The following is a 23413-nucleotide window of genomic DNA, read 5'->3' on the forward strand; positions in this document are numbered from 1 at the left end:
CCCAAGTACCCTTTGCATAGTAGATTCACCAATCATTAATGTTTTGCCAAGTTTGCTATCTCTCTTCTTCTCTGCACGCACACACACACACTACACACACACACACACACACACACAAATACACCTCCCCCCACCCCCTGCATCATTTGAGCTTAAGTTATAGACATCATGGCACTTTACTCCAAAATATTTTAGCATATAACTCCTAAGATCAAGGACATTGTCCTCTATAATCACAATTATGTTGACTCAAGAAATGTATGTCCTATCTACTTTATATATCATCTACTATTTAGTTCATATTTCCATAATTATCCAAAAATGTCCTTTATAGCTGTGGGTTTTTGTGTTTGTTTTTTTTAAATGTAGAATCCAAGCAAGGATCACAAATTGTATTTAGTTTTCATACCTCTTTAGTTGCTTGAATTGGTTCTGCCCTTCTTTGGGTCTTACATGACATTGACATTTTTTGAAGAGTCCAGGCCACCAGTTGTTTTACAGAATGTCCCTAAATTTGGATTTGCTTGGTTGTTTCTTTGTGATTAGAGTCAGGGTAAATGTTTCCAGCAAGAATACTGCATAGGCAGTGGTGAGTCCTTCCCCGTAATGCTCGGGAGGCACAGGATGTCACTTTGTCCCATCATTGGTGATAGGTTTGAGCCCTGGGTTAAGGAGACGCCTACCAGATTTCTCCATTGTAAAGGTACCGTTTCTCCATTGTAATAATAATGTATAGCATATTAGTGGTTGCTTTTAAAATAGTTTTAAAAACATATCCATTGGTAATGAGAAATTGGATGGAAGAGATTATGAATACATTAATAGAGTTATTGCTGCTGATGGAAAGATGATTTTTAAATATTTTGTTTTCCTGAGAAAGGAGAGGAGGGAAGGTAGGTAGTACAGGTGAGAGATGGGCTTTAGAGAAGACAGACTTATGTTTAAATATCAGCTCCACAGTTGATCCTCTGCAACTTTAGGATGGTTACCTAACTTCTCAGATCCTCAATTTGCTTTCTAAAATGGGCATAATATACATTCATGGCAGGATTGTTAAGATGATTAAATGAGATGGTGTATCACTGGCCTCTAACTGAGCAACTACCCCAAGACCATTCCATAGGAGATGAGAAGAGGTGCTTCCTAAGCAGTCTGCAGAGTTTAAATCTATCCATGGTGTTAATTCTTGAGATTAGCTTGAAATATTCAGGCATGTTGATAAGAAAATGTGATCAACAGGTTAGGTGACTTTGTGACATTTCAAAGAAGGGAATTAAGAATTGGGAGATATTTTCCGTTCTCTTGAATATGATTTGTTTGTAGTGGACTTGCATAGAATCGAGTTGCCATTTATTTAGACCTCTTTCTGAGTGCAGTCCATTTTAATCTATTACCAGGGATTAGTTTTGAAACAGTTTATATGTAGTCTGATTGAGAATAGTGAATCATAATAATTCTGTGACCCATTTACATGTATTACTGTAAAAGTTTCATTTCATACAAGTGACAATTTTTTAAAGTTAATTAGACTCGGCTATACTGAGGTTAGCAAAAAGTGCTTTGAATTATCAATAATTCAGCAGGGCCGACATTTCTGTATAATGCGGTGGTTTTATAGAGTATTGTGAGATAGTTATCCTTAAAATAAATGGTTGTGAGCATTCATCAGCGTGGTGGGGTTCACTTGAATGTAGTGTGAAGTGATAGCATCTAGGCTTTCTATTATTGGGCAGAGTGTGGGACATCAGTCTTTCTGGCCATGAACTACTAGCAACCTTTGTCCTTTGTGTTACCTTTAGTTAAAAACAAAAAATGAGCATGAATGCTGGCTGATGGCCACGTCTTTCTTATAGCTAAAAATTCATCTGGGAAAGAAAAATGGGATTGTTGATTTGGATTTGTTTCATTGAATGAATGATATGTGACATTTTGTAAATTATTTATCACTGAGAGGATGGCAGCAATGGCTCGAGCATTGTTATATCAAATGAAAGCAGGAATCCCATTAGTACAAGAACTGAGTTTTTGCTAGAATCTGTCAGGGGAATGTTGTCATTTTAAAACCAGATTGTTCTTTTAATTGCTATTTAAAGGAACAAAAGTGTTCCCAAGGTACTGCGCTTGAGCAGTTGCAAGTAATAACTGTGGATCCGTAATTATGCAGTGCTGATGATCTGGCATTTAAAAAATGGTGGCTGGATTCAGTGACCAATTTGTTGTATGTAGCTTGTCTTTCTTGTTTTTTCTAGTACAAAGTATTTTATACTATTTTTATAACTTAGGCCTCAAAAATATATTTGCATAGCTACCTCGGAAAGTAAAACCTGTGCATATTCAAAGAACAAATTAAACTGAAAAGAAGGGCAAGATAATGAGCACTTATATTGTAAAATGAAATTAACAGTCATACTGGACAATTTTACAAATTCTTGGTCGTAAGATGAGTTCTGTTTTTTGATGACATGTCACAGTGAACCAGGACATTTGTTGGAGTCATAACCATTTGAAATGTTATTTTTGAGATGAGTTGTTTTTTTTTTTTAAGCTAGCATATGTTTCATTCGTTTATTCAGGTAGCAAATATATTTTGAGTGCCTGTTGTGCATCAGGCAATGTATTAGGCATTTGAGAGAGTTAGCTGAAAAAATGTTTTTTTCCTATGCTGATGTACATGGAGAAAAGCCTAGCAAAATCTTGTTTTTAATTGATATGAAAAAATTTGTGATCATACTAAATTTTCTTGCCCTGAATTTTTGATTCCTGAAATTAAAATATAAATACATTAATTATAATTGCATTCAGGTGACTAGCAGGCCATATGTGTGAAAGCAGTAAAATTTTAGTTTTCCTACAGTTTTGGTTGTTCAAAATAAAGGTGACCAGATCTGTAGGCTCAGTCAACTATTCATATGGATGGGAATCCTAGCATTGCTGGTAGTCATAAATAACAATGGAGACACAAAATATATGCAGATTTATACATTGTTCAAAGCAGTTTCCTTAGTGAGAGTTAAAGGGTGCTAGGAGGTTAGGCAAATGTTTTGTTACTTCTTTTATGAAAGTGGGAATGTCAGGGATTGAAAGTTTATCTCCTTTGTGTGGCCTGGTGTAGTTTACTTTGGTAGATCTTGGTGCCAGACAGGCCTTGACTCTTCTCAAGTGATCCTACAGTATTTTAAAGCTTTTACTTAGTTCTAACTCTGTTATTATGTCACCTAATATTTTATGTCAGAAATTTAATACATGAATAATAGTAACCTGTACTGAAACATTTGATAAAGTTTAGCTAAACAAGCTGACCCAACTAGATGATATTCATAATCTAGAACACTGAATATGTAGCTGAATCAATTTATTATAGGCATACAGATTATGTGCACAATTCAGATTTCAAATGTATCCGTAATGTTCATTTATGGAAGGCTGTAGAATAGGTAAAGGTCTTCGATTATATTGGTTTAATAGAAATTACTTCTGAATCTTATATATTACACTTAAAAACATTATTCAGGTAATCCTTTTAATATCAAATAATTTAAGAGATTTTTTTTATTAGCAGAAAATGTTGATTTTGAATACCTTATTCAGCAGCTTTTCTTCGTTAAAGAACTATGTAAGAAACTTTTGACTTTAATGTTTTGTTTTTAATTTTGACATGGGAAACTAAGCATCTGTTTTCCTTTTAATTGTCATAGCCCCGTGCCGATCCCATTCCAATATGTAGCTTCTGTTTGGGGACTAAAGAATCAAATCGTGAGAAGAAGCCAGAAGAACTCCTCTCCTGTGCAGACTGTGGCAGCAGTGGTAAGTTGGTATTTTTTTCTGTGTGTGTACAGTGACTCCCTGTCATAGCTACATGCTCTTATCTCTCTATCGAAACTGTATTTGTTATTTAAAGCAATTAGTTAGTAATAGCATAGATTTGAACTTTTACAAAATTTAGTACAAGTAGAAGGGGGGAAAAACGTGTGAGTATATTACCACTGACATAAACATAGTATATGGGTGTATATAATACAGTATATTAATATTTATAATTAAGCTTTAATTTCATACGAGCATTGGTAATTCTGTGTGGAGTGTTCTACGTTGCAGGCATATTCTCTGTAGAGAATTCTAAGTTTTTAAGAAAGCTGAGTACAACTAGAATCACTTGTTTTCTAGAATCTGAAGTATTGAGAGATATTTGAATTAGAATATATAGTGTTTCAGGTCATGACACCTACTGGTATAATATAATACTATAGCCCAGCTTGGTGTGACTCCAAATGAAAGGGATGGTATTCTGGAAACTACAATGATAGAATCAAGAAATCATCGGTCATGAAAGCAATTCAAATTGCCTAGAATAAGAGGAAAAGAGTGGTCTGTGTAGAAGGTGATGTTGAAATCAAGGAACACTGGACCCTTAGCAAATTGCAGTATGCCCAAATGTTTTCATGGTAGCTGTCACTTCTGCCTTTTTCTCAACATAAGAGTTTCAAGACCACACCTCCAGTTTTATAGTGGAAATTAAAAGTCAAATTGTCCTTACATTAAAAGAATTTGTCTTACTAGCCAGTCTTCCTTCTTGTTAAGCAGGTGAACGTTGCCTAGCTGAGATCTCTCTCTTTCTCCCTCTTTCCCCCTCACCTCCCTTTTTCCTTCCCTCCTTTTATTACTCTCTCCCTCCCTCCCCTCCTCTCTATCAAGATCTATCTATAGGTACATATTTACATATATATGATTATATGTATGTATGTATGTATATACATATATACAAATTTACATACACACACATATACAGAGGGTGCCACAAAAGTGTATACACATTTTAAGAAAGGAAAAAACGATTAAAATTGTAATACTCAGTATATACCGATTAAAAAAAGATGAATACAAGTCACTTTTGACTTCTGCAATTAAAAGAGATGTTCAAAGTGGTTCCCATCAGCGTGATTTTAATACCGTGTTTTCCTTTCTTAAAATGTGTATACATTTTTTTTGGCACCCACTGTATATCAACAGATTGAGTGGCATTTATTGGACTTTAAAAAATTAATCTTTTTATGTTAATCTTTAAATTTTCTTCCTCCTAGCCTACTGAAACTCCCTCCCCCAAATTGTTATTTTAAAATTCATAACCAAGTAGTATTTCTGTACGTATAGTATCTTTAAAAACAACACCCGCAAAATACCACAACGTACTCTCATTGACGAAGTCACAGTAGGATAGTGGTTAAGAGCAAACCTGAGAGCTAGCCATAGCCCAGCTCCTCTACCTGGAGTTAATTACTTAACCATTCTCAGCTTCACTTGCCCTATTAGAGAATTAGGTAATGGTGGCACCCACCTCTTGGGTTTTGTGGGGGTTAAATGAGAGGACACAAGTGGATGGCAGAGCATTGGGTCGTCTGCAGCTCTGGTAAGGGTACTATTTAAATGCCAGCCATTGTTAGTATTTGGCAGCTTTGATATTGTTGTCCTTAATTGCTTCAAGTGATTTAAAATCTTATCACCACTTTTGACAGTTGCTTGATGGTAGGACAGAGGAAGTGTTTCACGTGACGGTGTTGGATAGTGATTCTTCTTCCTCTTACGAAGGTTGAACTTGATGGGTTCTATGTGGTTCCACAGCTTTCAGGACCTGACTAGGAGGGGAGAGCCTTGGAAACAAGACATTTCAAACTCTGCCTGAGAAATGCATTCTGACAGTCTTTTTGATGGGCTTACAGATTCATTAAAATTCTTTTACCTGCCTGTGGTATCATGGATAGTGACAAAAGGGCATGGAAACATTATCTGTATGTTCAGTTTAATAAATTTCAACCCGACAATCTCCCGGTCTTATCCTGGTGAGGTAGTGCCTCACTCATCAGTTCTGACTCTATAGTTATCTTTTGGGTTTTCTCACGAGGCTCGTTCTGAATGAATTATTCTTTTGTTTAACTGCCTGATCAATTCAGTGGTGTTCACTTGTCTAGGGTCTGCCCTTTGTGATTTTTAAGGTGGTACTTTAAAGACACCTTTCACTGTTTTATTTCATGAGTATGTATTTGTCTGGACGCCTAGACAGATTAAAGACGCACTTAAGTGTGGAAAGAAAAGTTCCCTTCATATATTTCCTTACCTCTGGTGATACACTTACTTGAGTTGATAAGGAATTTGAGATCGTTATCTTCTAGATCGTAACTTCAGGGCCTCCTTCACAGGGTATAAAGGCGTAATTCTAAACAGGTAGATCTTAGATTTTCTGATGTAATCAATCTCCCTTCGTCTCTCCCAGATTGAAGACCTGCCAAAGGAGAGGTTTGATCTCCTTTATACTTTGAGGTCACCGAAATTTTTCCCCCTAAAGCTTCTTACTTTTCCAGGGTATGTAGGTGTAATATTATGCTTTCTGTTTTCAAAAACACTCTCTTTTTCTCTTCTAACAAGTGGATTGAGGATACTGTCTAGAAGGCTTGTATCACTAGAGTCATTTTGTAAGCCAGTCTTTCCCCCCTCCCTCCAGGTAGAAAGAGCCAGAAGCTTTGGAGTCAAGGTGTGGGTCACAGCAGAAATTCAAGCCCTGGGGTCATCATGTCCCTTTGTTTAGGGTAGAAGATGGCTCAGAGTGCTTCTCTGGACTCTGCAATGGGATCCGGCTGTAGTGTTGAGGTTCACTTAATCTCTCCAGTGTACTGTGCCGGTCTGGATTTAGCTCCGTTAGTCAAAAAACCCATTGTTCCTAATTCGGGGAGATGCATTGTAGACATTTACTTCATCTGGTAGATCAGATGAGTGCACTTTGTTATTTGCTAGTCTTCTTTGCCTTTTCTTTTTGGTAGTCTTTAAATAGAAGGATCAAAATAAGATATGGTTCTTCTTTGAGAGCGTAGCGGGGAATCGTGTGTAGTTATAATGCTCTGTTGTGACCCCTGGGTAATTCTAGGGGGAAAAGAATGAAATAAGCTGGCATGACTCAATAGTGCCTTGTAGGAATGGCGGGAGCCCCACTGTGGGAATTCCAGAGTGGTTCAGACCCACCCCTAGTTGGCTTTATGGAAAATGTCGTCGTCTCACATTAAGAAGTATCCATTGGTCCTAGGATTGAACCGAGACTATTGGTAATGAATGATCCAAGGAATCCCTAATGTGAGATATTTATGAGAAAAAAATACCAATAGCAGTATAAAACCACAAAAAGGAAGTATAGATGGCAGCCCATAAGGAGGATCATTCTTAAATGTGTTTCCCATATGTGCCTGTTGGTTTTTAGTCGCCTCTATCTGAAGTCCCATTTGTATGATGTCACATTTAGACTCTGCTTAGATTTCATAGCCATGAGTAATAAATGTTTCCTTCTGCTTACATCATAAGGTAAAGCCAATTAGAAATTTTTCTTTTTGTAAGATGGCTCAGTGCTGCAAATGGGCAGTATTTCTTTCCTCTAACAGTTTTTTTCTGCTGAAAGTTCTTTTGAAAAAATGATTCATGTTTGCAGGTGGTAAAAATGTGAGGTGAGGTGCATGGTGCAAGGAGCCCCAAATGTGGTGTTCCAGTTCTCTCCTGCTTGCCAGCTGGGTAACTACAGTTTTCCATATCTGTAAAGTACAGACAGTGACTACTGCACCCACCATCCACGGGCTGTTGTGAGGATCCAGTGAAAAAATGCTGTGAAGATTATCAATAACTGTAGAACATTTCACAGCCGTGAACGATTCTTCTAACCACTGATATGAATGTGGGAATCATCATAGAGTCTTCAGGTCTATGGAAATATTGGGACTAGGAAGTGATTTTACTTGACTTTCATGGATCAGCCTACTTTGAAATTAACACTGTTGCATTCTCTTTGCCTCATTAAGACCAAATTATCTTTAATTAGCTTCACATAAGTATTAGATATTATACTAAATGAAATTTTGTGTCTGCTGCTCAGATTGCTGGGTGGTTAAATCTTACTTACAGATGAGTTGTATGCATGTGTGTTTTCAAATTAGCAAATCTAAGATAAGTGTACAGTTCAAAATTACAGCATCATTCTAAGTGGAAGCTCATTGAAACTAGAGACAGAGAAAGGCTGCTGTGCTGTAGCTGGGAGAGTAAGACAAACCACCTTTGTACAGTAAAGGGGTAAGAGCCGTAGGGTCGAATATCAGTTCACCCTCAGAAGACCTGAAGTCTCTTCTGGGTTTGTCTTTATTTGTGTGTTAACCCTGAAAAATAACTTGTCTGCCTTCTGCTCCCACAGTGAGCTGGTTGGTGCTTTATAGGCACATAAAAAAGATCACTAGTTTGTTCCTGTCAGTGGGAGAAAAAACCCCAGGGATTGGTTGGTTAGTCATCCAGTTTCACACTGACTAGGCACAGATTGAATAGTTAGGTTGGGAAGGAGACCCTTGACTAGAAAGAAACCTGAAGACGGAGTGTAAGGGGCAATAGCGAGGGAAGCGGAGGAAGCGTTGGTGAGCCCTGCCACTCACAGCACAAGGCAAGGTTGAGCATCCCAGGGGAGAAACGGGAAGCAGAAACCTTGTCTTTGGCCTGTTATTTCACCAAAATTGTGCTTGTCAGGATTAACAGTGACCTCCATATAGCAAAATCTAAAGGTCACTTTTCAGTCCTTGTCAAAATCTAATGGATACCTTTCAGAACACCCCAAATACTTTTCTCAGCTATGTTGAGAATTGTTTTCCTTGAAATGTTCTTTTCCTTCTGTTTCCTTGATATCATATTCTCTGTGTTTTATCTCTACCACTTCCTTCCACAACTTTTGTTAGTTCCATGGCCTCTCTCCATTCCCTAAATGTTTCTTCAGATTTCTGTCCGTGGCCCTCTGTTTTTATTTTGCTTCATAGCTTCCCTTCAGCTACAAATCCTTACGTAGATATAAATGCTTCCAGAACTTCTCCACTCGGACACCTATAGATTCCACAGAGTTAATATCCAAAACAGCTTATCAATCTTGCACTGCTCCCTCCACCCCAAAACAACAATAAAAGCAGAAATTCTCAGCAAACAAACAACATCTTGCTTCTCCCGAGATTTCCCATTTCAGTAAATGGCACACCACCGGCTGGCTACTCATTCAGTCCCACAGCTGGAAATTTGGAGACAGCCATCTCTGTTCTATTCTCTCACTCCAAGGAATCACCCAAAATCCACCGATTCTGCATCCTAATATATATCCTATATCCTCCATCAAACCCACTCAGATCTACTATTATAATAACCTAAGTATAATCTTGACCCTTTTTCTCCTCATCCATTTTTTAATACTGCAGCCTAAGTTCCTTTTTAACATTGAAAATCTAATCTTAGAATTTTTTTGTATGATTACCAATTACCCTTAGGAAAAAATTCAAATTCTTTAATAATAGCCTGAAGACCTCCTCTGGATTGGGCTAACTGTATTCCGTGTCACTATCTCCTTCATATTATGTACATGGTTATATTGAACCTCTTTCCTCTCCTTGAGGAAAAAGGAGAGGAAATGTTCTCCTCTCTTCCTGCACATACTAGCTTTTTCTGCCATGTCCTCCCCTGGTCCCATCTAATCCCACTCATTCTCTGGGTCTCTTCTTTAGGAAGAGAGACCTCCTGCTAGGTTCTTCCATATTTCGGAGCCATCCCATTGTCATCTGTTAATCCTAATTCTTGTTTAACGTCTGTCTTTCCTGCTAGACTGACTATAGATCCAAAATGTCTGTCCTTTTTCTCACTGTGTCTCAAATGGACAGATGGTTGGTCAGATAGCCAGTCCCAGGGACCCAATGTCTGAGTTTTTATTAGTTTCCATTGCTGCTATAGCAAATTACTACAAAGTTGTTGATAGAATTCAGTTCCTTGTGTTTGTAGGATTTCTTGCTGGCTGTCATGTGGACAGCATTCCCTGCTTCCAGAGTCCTCCCATCATATTTCTTGATTTGTGTCCCCAGCCCCCTTCTTGCATCTTCTAAGTTAGCAAAGTTTGGTGGAGTCCTCCTACTTTGAACCTCTGCTCCTTCTTTGTCTCATTAACCCAGCTGGAAAAGATTCTCTGCTTTTAGGTATTCGTGATTAGATTGGGCCTACCCAGATAATCCAGAATAACCTCCCTGTCTCAAAACCCTTAGTCACGTCTGCAGAGTCCCTTTTGCCATGTCACGTAATGTATTTACAAGTTACAGGGATTATGGCATAGACATCTTTGGGGGGCATTATTCTGTCTACTACCGAGCCCATGGTTTTTTTCTCCCAGAGTACTTCCACCAAAAACTATTTCGACAGGTTTGTGGTCTCATTGGTACTTGTTTAATTTTAAACAGTATTTCTTTGGTTTTGCTAGATAAAACTATTATAAGCTACTGGTGCTTAATATGTGGTTGTAATAAGAATGAATGAGTGAGTTAATATATGTTACGGTCTCAAATCTGGTAAATTGCAAACCACAAAAGTAAACCAAACTCCGAAAGGCAAACCACCATGAATTGTGTCAGCAGAAAGAACCCAAATTTTAGAGGAAATTGTTGAAAGGAATGGCTAAATGGGAGGTAAGGAATTACATTATCAATCGCGTTATTGTCCTTTATCTAATTACTATAGATTGTGTAGTAGTCTATCAAGACTCAGGTACAGTCTTTTGTGTTATTTTAAAGTTGGCCACGAGAAAATGAAATGGAACTGTTTCTTTGTCCCTCAAACTCCTTTACAGAATCATAGAAATTTAGAGCTGGAAGGGACCTATGGCCAATTCTCTTGAGCGAAATAAAGGCAAGATTGCTGCCTAAAAGGAAAGACAGGCTGAAGATTTTAGAATTTGATGGGGCAGCTTAAATGGTAGTAGTTGAGATGTAATATTGCTCAAAGTTAGGGAAAGCATAAAAAGAAAGAATATTCCTTGCTTTTGATGGAAAGTGGCTGAAATCCATTAATTTTCAAAATTTATAAAAGTATTTTTCGTAGGATATCTGTAAGAATACTAAGCTATAAAATGATATGAATTACCTTAGTTACTGAATATGAAGCTACAAAGTAAAAAAGCAGATTTTAATGTAGAGAAAAATTTAGTGCATGAAATTGAGGTCATATGTGCTAGTGATGTATGACTTACAGGAAGTAATAAAAAAGGGGGAAAAAGAGAAGTAAATGGTATACTTTTAAGCTGATGGGACCCATTTTAAGGATGGAATTTAAATTGCTGTACTTTAAAACTTGAGTTTTTACCCCCTCCACTATATGGGGGGGGGAATCTCTGATCAAAGTAGACCTCTCCCCTCCCCCTTCAGAGTATACTTCTTTAAGCCCACAAGCAAGCTGTCTTTGTTTGCTGTTCCTGAGCAGAAAGAGGTGATTGATACCATTTTTATATATTTAAACTTTCCCCCCACATTTATTTGAATGAGAGAAACCCTTGTAAAAGAATGGTGTCATAGGTTAAATGCTTCTGCCTGGGTGTCTCTCCTGCCTGAGGTCGCACTCCTATGACAACATTTTATTTGCTCAGCATCTTAAGTACAGATGTTTAGGGGTTTTTTATTATTATTATTTTTTAAACTCAAGAATAGTGTGCTTTTATTAACGGTATTGATGATTGATTTTGAATGTTTTTACTTCAAAAAGCCAAATCTCCTGGTGGGTGGAATTTTATGAAGCACCTGTTAAGCTTTAGGGAGGGAGGACCTTTTTGGCAGCAACCCAAAATACATATTTAAACAATGAGCCTGCCAAAGTCAGGAAATTATAAAACAGTTTTGAAATTGCAGAATCTGCTTTTTTTATTACCCCTCAGGTTTCTTTTGCAGCTTGGTTATAAGTTCTTTCACATGGGATTTACTAATGTTCTTGCTATTTTAAGACCAGATTTAGAAAAATAAAATCAAGTTTGGCGATCTCAAGTTTATGTGATAAAAGACCATCAGATTTTGAACTGTACTGCCTCCCAAAGATTCTAAGCCCACACTCCCCAAACCATTTGGAGGAAACTATTATTCAGTGTAGCCTGTCTGGCTTTCTTGAATGGCGTTGCCCCTAGGGGTCTCTAGTTTTCCTGTGTGAAGTGAGAGCTGTTAGATGAAAAGTGTGCCCAAAACAGTGTGGAAAAGCTGAACACTCATAAAAATGGGGGAAACCTACTGAGGGTATGCTTCTTGGCATATTCCATTTGACCTGGATCTTTCAACATCTCAAATTCACCATTTCTGCTCTTACTTCTAGAATTTAAATTCAGGGACTGGGGGCAAGATGGCAACAGTATCTTCTTTATATATCCCAGCAATGGGATAGTCTTCATATACTATTGGATATATATTTGCATTTGTAGTTGTGTTATGTTAAGCAGCCCCAGTTTTTAATTTAGCTAACTGTTGTTTTTAAGTTTTATGATTTCATCACAGGCAGCAGGAATTGTTTGAACTTCAGCACTCCCCTCACAGTCCGGCATACCAGAAAACATTGGGTAAATGGTGGTTGATGATGCTGGTGAGGGCAGGAAATTTAACAGAAGGCACAGAAAGGAGAACATGATCTGAGCATCTGTTATCTTAAAGTTCTCCAACACTTGTGATTGGAATTGGTATACATTTTCCAGATTTTTCTTAGGGAAAACATTATAAGTCACTCTGTTACACACAGAAAAAAGGGGGGGCAGAAAGGAAAGTGTAATTTGAATTCTCTGATCTTTTTGTATTTTCAAGTTCTTAAGATTCTTTGGCTGACGTCATCACTATCTATTAAATATTAGGGAGTGGGAGTTTAAAATAGCTAAGGTACATTTCCCATAAAGCAATCTGTTTTCTATTCTTATAGGACACCCATCCTGCTTGAAATTTTGTCCTGAATTAACAACAAATGTAAAGGCCTTAAGGTGGCAGTGCATCGAATGCAAAACATGCAGTGCATGCAGGATCCAAGGCAAAAACGCAGTAAGTATGGCTCCATCCAGCTCCAGGTGAATTGTTAGTTTTCAATGTTAAGATTTTTCTGTTTTGTAGACTGGCTACGTTCTTTTTAAAATTTTAAATACACAAGTGTCACATTTCAATAGGGATTGTGGTGCTGCTTCAGTATATTTTTTACTCTTAATCAGATAACATAAGAATGTGTGGCCTTTTACAGTTGATTTCAGTCTCAATTAGTCTCTAATGTTATTACAGGATAATATGCTTTTTTGTGACTCCTGTGATAGAGGATTCCACATGGAGTGCTGTGACCCCCCACTTTCCAGAATGCCAAAAGGTGAACTTTTAAACTATATTTAAAGTGTATCTTATTCTGTACTCTTTAGCCTTGTCCTGATGTTGGACAGCTCAGAGGTATACAGGTTCCTTCAGCAGTTGTTCATCTCTCTCATCTTCCTTATACTTATGGGTTTGGCACAGGTTATGAACAGAGGAGTGTAAAAACATTTAGTTTGAGAGTATTATGTATAACGTATAGTAAAGACTCTAATTCAGATACTGGGATAAAAAGACCATTCCTTTCAGAAACTACTTCCTTATTAGAATAAGTTTAGGTTAGGTAGGTCAGGTGTTTAGAACTCTCTATTCCGAGGTAAGAAATTACTTATGTTTGAGGATGGTGATATTGATGACTCCCAATCCTGTGACAGGAGCCATCACCGTTTTCTTGGACATTAGTTGAACATGAGCATCGGAACTATGTTATATGGATATATCCATATGGGATAAGGGTTTTCATCTCTACTTATGGTGTAAGGAAGCCTAGCTCAGTCTTCTTCTCATTTTATAATATATTAGACAGTAAAAATAACTTTGCCTTTTTACTGCAAAATTTATACATTTTCATTGTGGAAGATTCAGAAAACACAGATTGACGAAAAGAAATAAAAAGAACACTCGATTAGAAATTCCTTCTCTCCCCCCACACACCCTTTAAAAAACAAATGGAACATTCTATACATGTTTTTGTAACCTTAGGTTTCTTTTCCCCCTCTTAACAATTGATTCTAGCTCTCCCACATCATTTAAAGTTCTCCTAAACATAGATTTTAACGAGTGTGTTGAACTCCATGATGCAGAGAACAAGGGTTACAAACCTGATGATTGTGGGCCACAGATATGCTTTGCTGCTTTATATATACATATAATTTTTAAAAGACTTCTCTGAATGCATTACAAAGAGGTGGTACAATATTTTTTAAATTTTGAATCTGAGTTCTTTAGGTAGAGTGTGTGTGTTCCAGTTTGACCCAATCTCACTACTCCCTGTTGTGTTACATTCCAGCTTGCTTCGGCCACATATATTATTATACCTGGGTGGTTCCTGAACATATTTGATTTTGCAACCCTATGTATTTTAAAAAAAAAACCCATAACTATTTAACCAATCCTCTCTGGTGGGCATTACAAATGTTTCCATTTTTTTTCTTCCACAATTATTGCTTTAAGATAAATTCCTAGGGGAGGAATTGCTGGATCAAAGGCTATGTACATGAAAGATTGTATCAGTTTTCCGATGGACCACCAGTATATGAGAATACCTGTTTCCCTGTATTATGATCAACACTCACCATTACTTTATTCCATTGAGTCTAAGACACTTTTTTTTAACCATTTCAACGTCTTTGAAATCAGATGCATCTTGCAGTCAAATGTGTCTTATATTCAATGACATACAGTGTTATTATTTTAATCATAACCGATTTGATAATAGAAAAGAGATGTCTAATATTTTTCTTTAAGTAGTGAGATTGAGTGTTTTTGTGTTTGACTATTGGCTGTTCGCATATCATCTTTGTAAAGTGCTTGTCTTATCCATTGATCATTTTTTCATTGGGGTTTTCACCTTTTTTTTTTTTCTTTCTGATTTGCAGAAGCTGTTATATTTTTTATGCAGTCAAACCCATGACTCTTTTTCTTTATGGCTTCAGCCTCAAGTGTCAGTCATGCTTAGATTATATAAATAGCTACATATTTTTCCTGGTACTTGTAACATTTAATTTTGTCATATTATAATATTCACCAGCCTAGAATTTATTTTTGTAAAGGATAGGAAATAATTCTTTTCCTACCAGATAGGTGACTGTTTGTTCCATCCCCACTTATGGCATCATTTCATCCTTTCACCACTGAAATCAAAGAAGACCTTTTGGATATGCTGAACTCTTCTATAGGCTTCAGTTGTTCTCATCTCCCAGTTCTTATCTGTTGACCTATTCTCATTATGCCCAGTGTAGTGTTTTAATTACTGTAACTCCAAAGTACTTAAAAATTTTAAGTTTTAATTTAAAAATTATATTTTCTATTGAGAGGTTTTTTTAATGTGGAAAATTTCCAGAAAGATATGATGAAACAAATATTTTATTCCAAAGGTTCCAAAACCTGATTAACTTGAAAATGTCTTCCTTTGGTTTTTCATGTGTGTTTATGTGGTGGAGGGAGGCTTGGTTACATGTTGGTAAAAGCTGAATGGAAAGGTTCTGAGACAGGGGCAGCCCTCTTCTCTCTCCACCTTGATGGGGGATAACGACCTTCAGTGATGTGATGGCTTCCCAAAGAGAATGACAGGAGGGAATGATCCACCTTTGGGAGTGAAGTTCTGCACTCAGGCATCCTTGGGCAGCTTATTACAGCTATAGTTCATATTTAATATCTTTCCTAACATGAAACATTAAAACATTTTTCTCATATATATATTAATTCAGGGATGTGGATTTGCCAAGTCTGCAGACCAAAGAAAAAGGGAAGAAAACTACTTCATGAGAAAGCTGCACAAATAAAACGACGATATGCAAAACCCATTGGACGACCGAAAAATAAATTAAAGCAACGATTGTTGTAGGTTGAGATCTTATCAAAAGAAATCTTTTATGTTGTGTTTTAAAGTATAGGTGATTGTATCCCCCTTAGATTCCACTTTTTACCATCATTTTTACAAACTCAAGGGATAAGAAATAGTTCTCCTTTTTCATAAGCTGTGGAAAATTTTTGAAAATAACATTTTTAATTGCAGTTGGCATTTTGGGGTCTTCTGTTGGCAGTATCTGTGATGCTAAGTGACGTTTTTCAAGCAGCAGGATGGGAGCAGAATTTAAGAACTGGAAACAGTCATTCAGCCTCCTTTTTCACTGGCTGAGCATTAGAAGAGCTTAATTATATAAATATTTATATGGGAATTTTAAAACGAAAGGGATTTGTCCACATCTGTAGTGAATCTTTTTTGTCACTCCGGATAACTATATTTTAGAAAAATACTTCTCTTTTCTGGTGCTAATTTAGTATTACAACTTTTTAAAAAGATCCCTTTTATGAAATAGGAGCTTCTGAGAAACCAGCCAATGACTGTCTTCATGTTTGCCTCCACAGAGTTAGACAGGAGCCTTTGGTATGTGCATATGTGTGCAGACATACATACAGTACATAGAAAATAGCATTTGCTGTGGCCACACAGCTACTATGATAACCCTATTTCTACTGGCCTTTGCTATGTAGTTCTTATTACAGCCCAGTAGAACATTTAGCAGGAGTTACTTGGATAAGTAGAGAAACAGTAAGAGGTGGAATGCGTGTATTTTTTTTTAAAAATCTATACAGAGTACAGATTTGACTATCAGCATTACGTAAGGTGTTTACAAATGAAAGCAGTAGACTTGCATATCTGAAGCAGTTCTATCAGTAAGACTATTGCCCCCCCTTAACCCCCCCATTAGTGAAAGGGTCATTGTGATGTAGAATGAATAGGTGCTCTACACACACCCTGAACAAACACCAGCTCTCTTACTTGCTTTCTCTTTTTCCCCTAATTTTATCAGAAGCAATTCACTGTGTTACCTGCTCTCACAATAGCAGTGTCCTCCTGCACCTTTATTCTCAAAGGAGAGGTAGAAAACACGTGATCCTTTCTAGAGTTTTCTGTGAAACTTGATGAAAACCCTTTAACTGGTAGACATTTTTAAATGAAATTTTCGTTAATTTCTGGAGGCAAACATGAAACATATTTATGAATAAAATCTTTCAGATTAGCATCATTTGAAGTAGAAATTATATGTTTTTGCATTCATCCCATGGAAGCATTGTTCTCGAATGGGACTGTATCCTCAGGGCCCAATTAAAAAAAAAACCAAATTAGGATATAAACTTTCTAAACAAAGGACACAGCTGAAAATTGCGTCTGGCACCAGTCCTAACTTTTTGTTTGTCCAAAATTGTCCTTTGAGCTTAGGAATTTTTAAGACAGTCTAGGGAGTTTTCCTTTGTACATGCTTTATAAGCATATTATCCTTTCTGGGCAATCGATTCCAGATACAGTCCAAATGCCGCATTCTAATGCGAAACATTTTAGCCTGGATGAGTTGTTTATTGGTAACCCTCACTGTGACACTAGACATCTCCAGCTAACGTTAACCTGATTTGGTTGAATCGGTGGCGTCAGGAGAAGCTGGTGGTTGAGCCCCCTCAAAGGAGCCTAGCAGCTCACCCAGTCGATCTGTACCAGCCTTCCCTTCTGCCGACTGCTGAAATTGTTCATTAAATCTTTATGTACAAGATGACAACTAAAACGTGCTCTTCTGTTTGTAATGACCTAAGACTTTTTTGTAATCTGGTATCATTTTTAGGCTTCCTTTTCTTCATTAGCCTTCAGCTAAATTAGTAATTTTTTAAAGTGCATTCTTGGGCCCCAGCACAGCCATAATTCACATGCAAATGTGTCTGTTGTATAAAATTCTGCTGCAAAATGGGTAGCTTTCCAACCCCTGGCCTGAGTGACCGAGGGCAGCTGCTGTGCCTGGAAACAGCTGTGTTAGTGGAGTGAACTCCAGTCTCTGTTGACCACGCAGCTGTATGAGCAGAACCAGTATCCAATGAACTGGAATAGCAGTCAGAACCAGTGTATAAAGATTCTGACGCCAAGTGTCTGATAATGACCATGGTAAATGTGCTGCTTCTTCACCAGACTTTTCATGTCATGTCTGACCTGCTGTAGCTTTTCTTTAATCATTTCAGTTTTTTGCTATTGTTGTCCTTTTTTCCAGCGATACTTTATGCTGTAATTAATTGTTTCCTTTACTTAGAGAGTATTATTGGTTATCTTACCATCCTAAGCATAAACTGCTAAGAGGAAGAGTGTATCTTTTAATATTTTCTTTAAAAAAAAACACCTAACTTCCAGACATACCTTAGCTATATTTATATAAATTTTCCAATTGAGTTAAAATTGCTTCTAATTAGAGATTAGATAGATAAGCTTATTCTTTTGCTTCTAGATAATATGACTTATTTCCTTTAATACTTTTAAAAAGACATTTCAGGAAATCATAATTACTTGCGACAACACAAGGGGTAACATTTTTATTTCATTCTAATGAAAGCATTGGGCATTCTTTCAATCTCTTCAAAAATTTTCTTACACTGATTGCATTTGGGTCCACATGGATTCTTTCAGTACCTGTTGGATGGGCCCTGGGAGAATCATGACATGGCAAATGTAGTTGCTGCTGTTTTAACCGAAAAACATCTAAGTTGAGGCACACACACACAGAAACAGTTCTTAGGGTTGCAATTCAGTTTCTTAAGTTTAAGCACATTGAATGCATCTAGTTGCTATAAATTTGTTTTAGATACCTTTATAATTCTATTATTCAATGCTGATACTATTCTCTAAATTTTTGCCTAGGTCTGTAACCAGTGATGAAGGATCCATGAATGCATTCACAGGAAGGGGGTCACCTGGTAGGGGTCAAAAGACTAAAGTCTGTACCACACCTTCATCTGGTCATGCTGCATCTGGGAAGGACTCAAGCAGCAGATTGGCTGTTACAGACCCCACTCGGCCTGGTGCCACCACCAAAATCACCACCACCTCCACCTACATTTCTGCCTCTACACTTAAAGTTAACAAGAAAACCAAAGGGCTCATTGATGGCCTTACTAAGTTTTTTACACCATCACCTGATGGTCGCAGATCACGAGGTGAAATAATAGACTTTTCAAAGCACTATCGTCCAAGGAAAAAGGTCTCTCAGAAACAGTCATGCACTTCTCATGTGTTGGCTACAGGTACCACACAAAAGCTAAAACCTCCACTTTCTTCACTTCCACCCCCAACCCCCATCTCTGGTCAGAGCCCCAGTTCACAAAAGTCCAGCACTTCCACTTCTTCTACCTCTCCCCAGAGTTCTTCCAGCCAGTCCAGTGTGCCCTCCTTTAGCAGTCTTACTAATAACAGCCAGCTGAAGGCACTCTTTGATGGACTTTCTCATATCTATACTACTCAGGGACAGTCTCGGAAAAAGGGACACCCAAGTTATGCACCGCCCAAACGTATGCGTCGTAAAACTGAATTATCTTCCACAGCGAAATCTAAAGCTCATTTCTTTGGAAAAAGAGATATTAGAAGTAGGTTTATTTCTCACTCCTCCTCCTCTAGTTGGGGGATGGCTAGAGGACGTATTTTTAAAGCAATTGCTCACTTCAAGCGAACAACTTTCCTTAAAAAGCACAGGATGCTAGGCAGATTAAAATATAAAGTGACCCCTCAGATGGGGACCCCCTCACCAGGGAAGGGGAGCTTGACAGACGGAAGGATTAAACCTGATCAGGATGATGGTAAGCAAAAGGTCAAAGCTCCAACCAAACCTGCGTCCCGTCCCTTTCTCCCCAACCCCCCCAGAAATAAATAAATCAGTTCCTATTTGTCACATAGGTCTTAGCTATTTCTCTTGTTCTCACTTCACTTTCATACAGAAACAGTGAAACTTTGACCTTTTTCTAATGCTGACTAAACCTCCAAAACGTTATTTTTCCAACTAATACTCTCCCAGCTTTTATTATTTATTTCCATTCGTAGTGACACTAGGACCCCCAGATGCCTTCATAGTGTTGCTTATGGCTTTGTAGTCCCGCATGAGTAGCCACTGTCACGCTTCTGCCACGTCCTTCCCCATGCCGCCTCTTCAGCCACAGCGCTGTCTGGTCATGCGCCGTCAGTGCTTCCAGCAGGGGGGATTTCAGCTCCTGGTTTCCCTCTGCTCCATTGCTTTCTCATGACAAAATCCATCCTGCTTCCTTCTCAACAAAGCCTGATCTGTGATTCTGTGAGGTGTGCTTTTGGGTGTGAGTGTGTCTGTATGTGTGGTCATCTTAGGGAGAAAACTGATTTCATAATTTCATTTAACAAATTGGCCCGTTACATTTTGCTGTCCTTTATAAAACAAAAACAACAACAAAAAAAAACAAACCCAAAACTGTCCAACTGTGTCATTTGGACAAAGTGGTAGATTTTATTATCTCAAAAGTGATAATGGGAAGTCTATAATTAGACATTGATATAACTTCTAATGTTGGTTGAAAAATATGATTTTGCTTTGTATTGCTCTTTCCCTCCATTATTTATTGAAGCTATAAGAAGATGACAGTGATAATTCAAATAAAAATTTGGGTACAGCAGGGAAAAGGTACTGCTGGATTTTTGAGCAGTGCTTTGATGTAAAAGCTTATTAAGCTTTTGGGGAAAAAAAAGAAATCCCTATATGCCCACCATGCTAATTTGGTACCGTTTTGGTAATATACGGTGGTTACCCATGGTTCAAGTCGGTGAATACACTTTCTGCTGGTTTTAAATGACAGATACTGAAATCAAAATAAGCATCAAACAAGAAAGTACAGATATAAATGTGGTTGGAAACAAGGACACCGTTACTGAAGAGGATTTGGATGTTTTTAAGCAGGCCCAGGAACTGTCTTGGGAGGTAAGCCAGGATACCGCATTATGGTAGCAAGGATACTGTGTGCTTTTTAAAAAATGTGTGATCGTTATGAAATTACTGCTTTGACTTTATAGAGAATCCCCCTCAAAATCCTTTGTGGTTCTTTAACTGTTACCGTGATCATTTTTGTTGACTGTACATTGAAAAGCAATGACTGTCGCATTGTCTCCACTCTTAGAAGTTGGTAGGACTCGGCTAGTCTCACAGAATAGACCAGAGTAGCAGCAGTGGAGGCAAATTTTGAAAAATGCTTTGTAGGTATGACGGAACAGGATTCTGATGATTTCTGCTCACATTTAGAAAATAGCAATTTTAAGTCACTAACAAAAGGAAGAACGTTGCTTTTAAATTTACCGATGCTTCTTCCAACACAGATGGTCAGCCATATGAAAAATGTCTCCTAATTTTAACTCTTTGGCACTGATGAAGGCAATATTGTATTGTATGATCAATTGTAGTCACTTTTATTTTTATTGTCCAGTAATTTTCTTTAAATGATTCCACCTAAAATATTACCTCTACTCAGCTTATTGTCACCAAAACACTGAAAGGTAAGGCTGTTGGACTTCTCAAAGACAAATTTATTATGGACTATGGATTTTTTTTTTTTTTTAATGTCAGATCACATTCAGTTTCTCGGCACAATATTCATGGATAGACCCCTACTCTACCTCACTTCCTTGTTTAGGGGGAGGGGGCTATCCATAGGCTAGTAAGCTTTATTTTTAGTACCAGTAACTTGGGCTAAATTCTTCTGATGGTTTCTACTTTAGTGGCTATGGGATATTTCCATTCCTCATTCTGCCCCAGCAGAATGCTTTGTATTGTTTTTCCTTTAGCTAAGATCCAACTTTCCCCCAATCTTTGAGATTTGAAGTCCTTAAATATTACCATTGTTTTCAGCTGACTTCTGGCATTCATAGATAGACATGACAAACAGCAGGCCATTATCTGAAAGATACTGTTAAGTCTAAAGTCCTTTCTTTCCAGCACGCTAACACTGGCTTTTTCATTCAGGAGCATTTCTTGTCTGTGTCAGGCACTGTGCTAGACCCTGGGAATGCCACAGAATCAGGCAGGCCGAGTTCTTAACCTTGTGTAGCTTACTGCACAGGAGTAAGGGGCCCGAGAAGAAGGAGGTGATAATTCAGCTGCAGGACTTCACAATTGGTTATCTAATTACAATTGTGATAAATATTACTTCATGGAGGAACAGGTGACTGTAAGAGTGTATAACAGCCTCATCTTATAATTGCCTCAGTTTTAATACATTGCAACAGATCATTGAATTCAGTTCAATAGACATTTGTATGTATTTACATCATACTCATTTCCTATCTTGGTGATACTGTTTCTTAGGCTATTAGTTTGTTTACATTATGAATCGTATACAACGTTGATCCTTATTTTACAAGGTCAATAATGTTTTTTCAACAACACGAAAATTCACAATTTAGATTAGTGTTCTGGTCTTGAGAAGTTTTCGTATCCACTGGTGAAAGAACCAAAATGTAAGTGAAGAAATCCTCATCTAATACTTTTATTTCTTTTCTTTTTCTCTGACAGAAAATAGAGTGTGAAAGTGGAGTGGAAGACTGTGGCCGGTACCCTTCAGTCATAGAATTTGGGAAATACGAGATCCAAACCTGGTACTCCTCACCTTACCCACAGGAATATGCAAGGTAATGGGATAAGCCCGGCAGGTATATAACTTTAATGTCATATGTGTAAGGAAGGGAAGTTCTTTCTCCATTCTAAAGCCAGGAATTAGATGATTTTTTAGGACATAGATTTTGATAGTGGATTCTGAGTGCTTCCAAAACTGTAACTTTTGCCAGTACCTTTTTATAGTATTCACTATTCTATATAAGTGCCTGATACTCCTTAGTTACATAGGCGTTGTGAAGTTTGCCTTTTAGCTTCTAGACCATGCTTTCTCCCTTGGTTAATTGGGTGAACATTGTTTGTGTATGAAACAAAATCAGGAAAAAAAATTAGCCAATGTAAAATATTTGGAAGTTTCTTCTCAGGTGGCCTTTTACATTTTCCTGATAGTTCAGGAAACTAATTAGTCAGTCTTATCTCTGATTTCTGGCATTTTATTTTCAAGTTTTTTACTGAAATGTAGCAAAAGAAGGAAAAATGGGAGATTGCAGGTGAGAGTGGGTAGCCTTAAGAGGACATTTCCTAGGTCTTTACTTTGAAGCCATTTGTGACTAACTTGTTAAAAATGAAGAGAAAATAATAGTACTAGAGTTTTCATTTGTCTTAAGATTGGCTGTGAGATTGTCTTGAATGAATATATTTTAAAATGGTTATCATGTGAACAGATTTCTTCCTTCAGGTACATCAGGGTACACTTTATTAGTATCTTCTCAAATTCTTTAGCCTGCCAAGTTTCTGGTAATCACACACTTGCTTTTTGTCTAGAATAAATATTGTCCTTTTCTGTACCATGTGGCTGTCTGGTCAGTCATCTAACTGGAGAGAATGGGGAGGGTGTTCTAGGAGTTAAGTGGCAAACTGACAGGAGTCTTGGTTCCCTCTTCCCAGCTTGTGTCACTGGCTCTGTGTTCTAGAACCATTTTTTAAAAACACCTATGAGCTTTAATTTGCATGGGTCATCATAAGTCATGTGTTCTGAGAGCTGTGAATAAAAGTCAGAGTCCAAGAGTTGAAGCTACTATTATCTGAGTCTGTTTCTAACTCTCTCCAAAATCTTTCTCGCCATTCTTATACCCCAAA

At 37.5% G+C, this 23413-nt stretch overlaps 1 protein-coding gene across 11 annotated transcripts in view; it reads left to right on the forward strand.

The window, feature by feature from the left end:
• KAT6B (lysine acetyltransferase 6B) overlaps positions 1 to 23413 on the forward strand; it is a 173527-nt gene that overhangs the window by 104085 nt on the left and 46029 nt on the right. For 5 of the 11 annotated variants that reach the window (XM_033130117.1, XM_033130116.1, XM_033130122.1 and 2 more), the window contains 7 exons: positions 3696 to 3804; positions 12751 to 12866; positions 13098 to 13179; positions 15608 to 15740; positions 18577 to 19508; positions 20529 to 20650; positions 22235 to 22350. In XM_033130117.1, coding sequence (XP_032986008.1) covers positions 3696 to 3804; positions 12751 to 12866; positions 13098 to 13179; positions 15608 to 15740; positions 18577 to 19508; positions 20529 to 20650; positions 22235 to 22350 — 1610 coding nt within the window. The remainder of the gene's footprint in view (positions 1 to 3695; positions 3805 to 12750; positions 12867 to 13097; positions 13180 to 15607; positions 15741 to 18576; positions 19509 to 20528; positions 20651 to 22234; positions 22351 to 23413) is intronic. The other 6 variants (XM_033130124.1, XM_033130126.1, XM_033130123.1 and 3 more) reach the window with 2 other exon arrangements.

This window comes from Rhinolophus ferrumequinum, chromosome 16 (genome assembly GCF_004115265.2).
Source record: "Rhinolophus ferrumequinum isolate MPI-CBG mRhiFer1 chromosome 16, mRhiFer1_v1.p, whole genome shotgun sequence".
NCBI lineage: Eukaryota > Metazoa > Chordata > Mammalia > Chiroptera > Rhinolophidae > Rhinolophus > Rhinolophus ferrumequinum.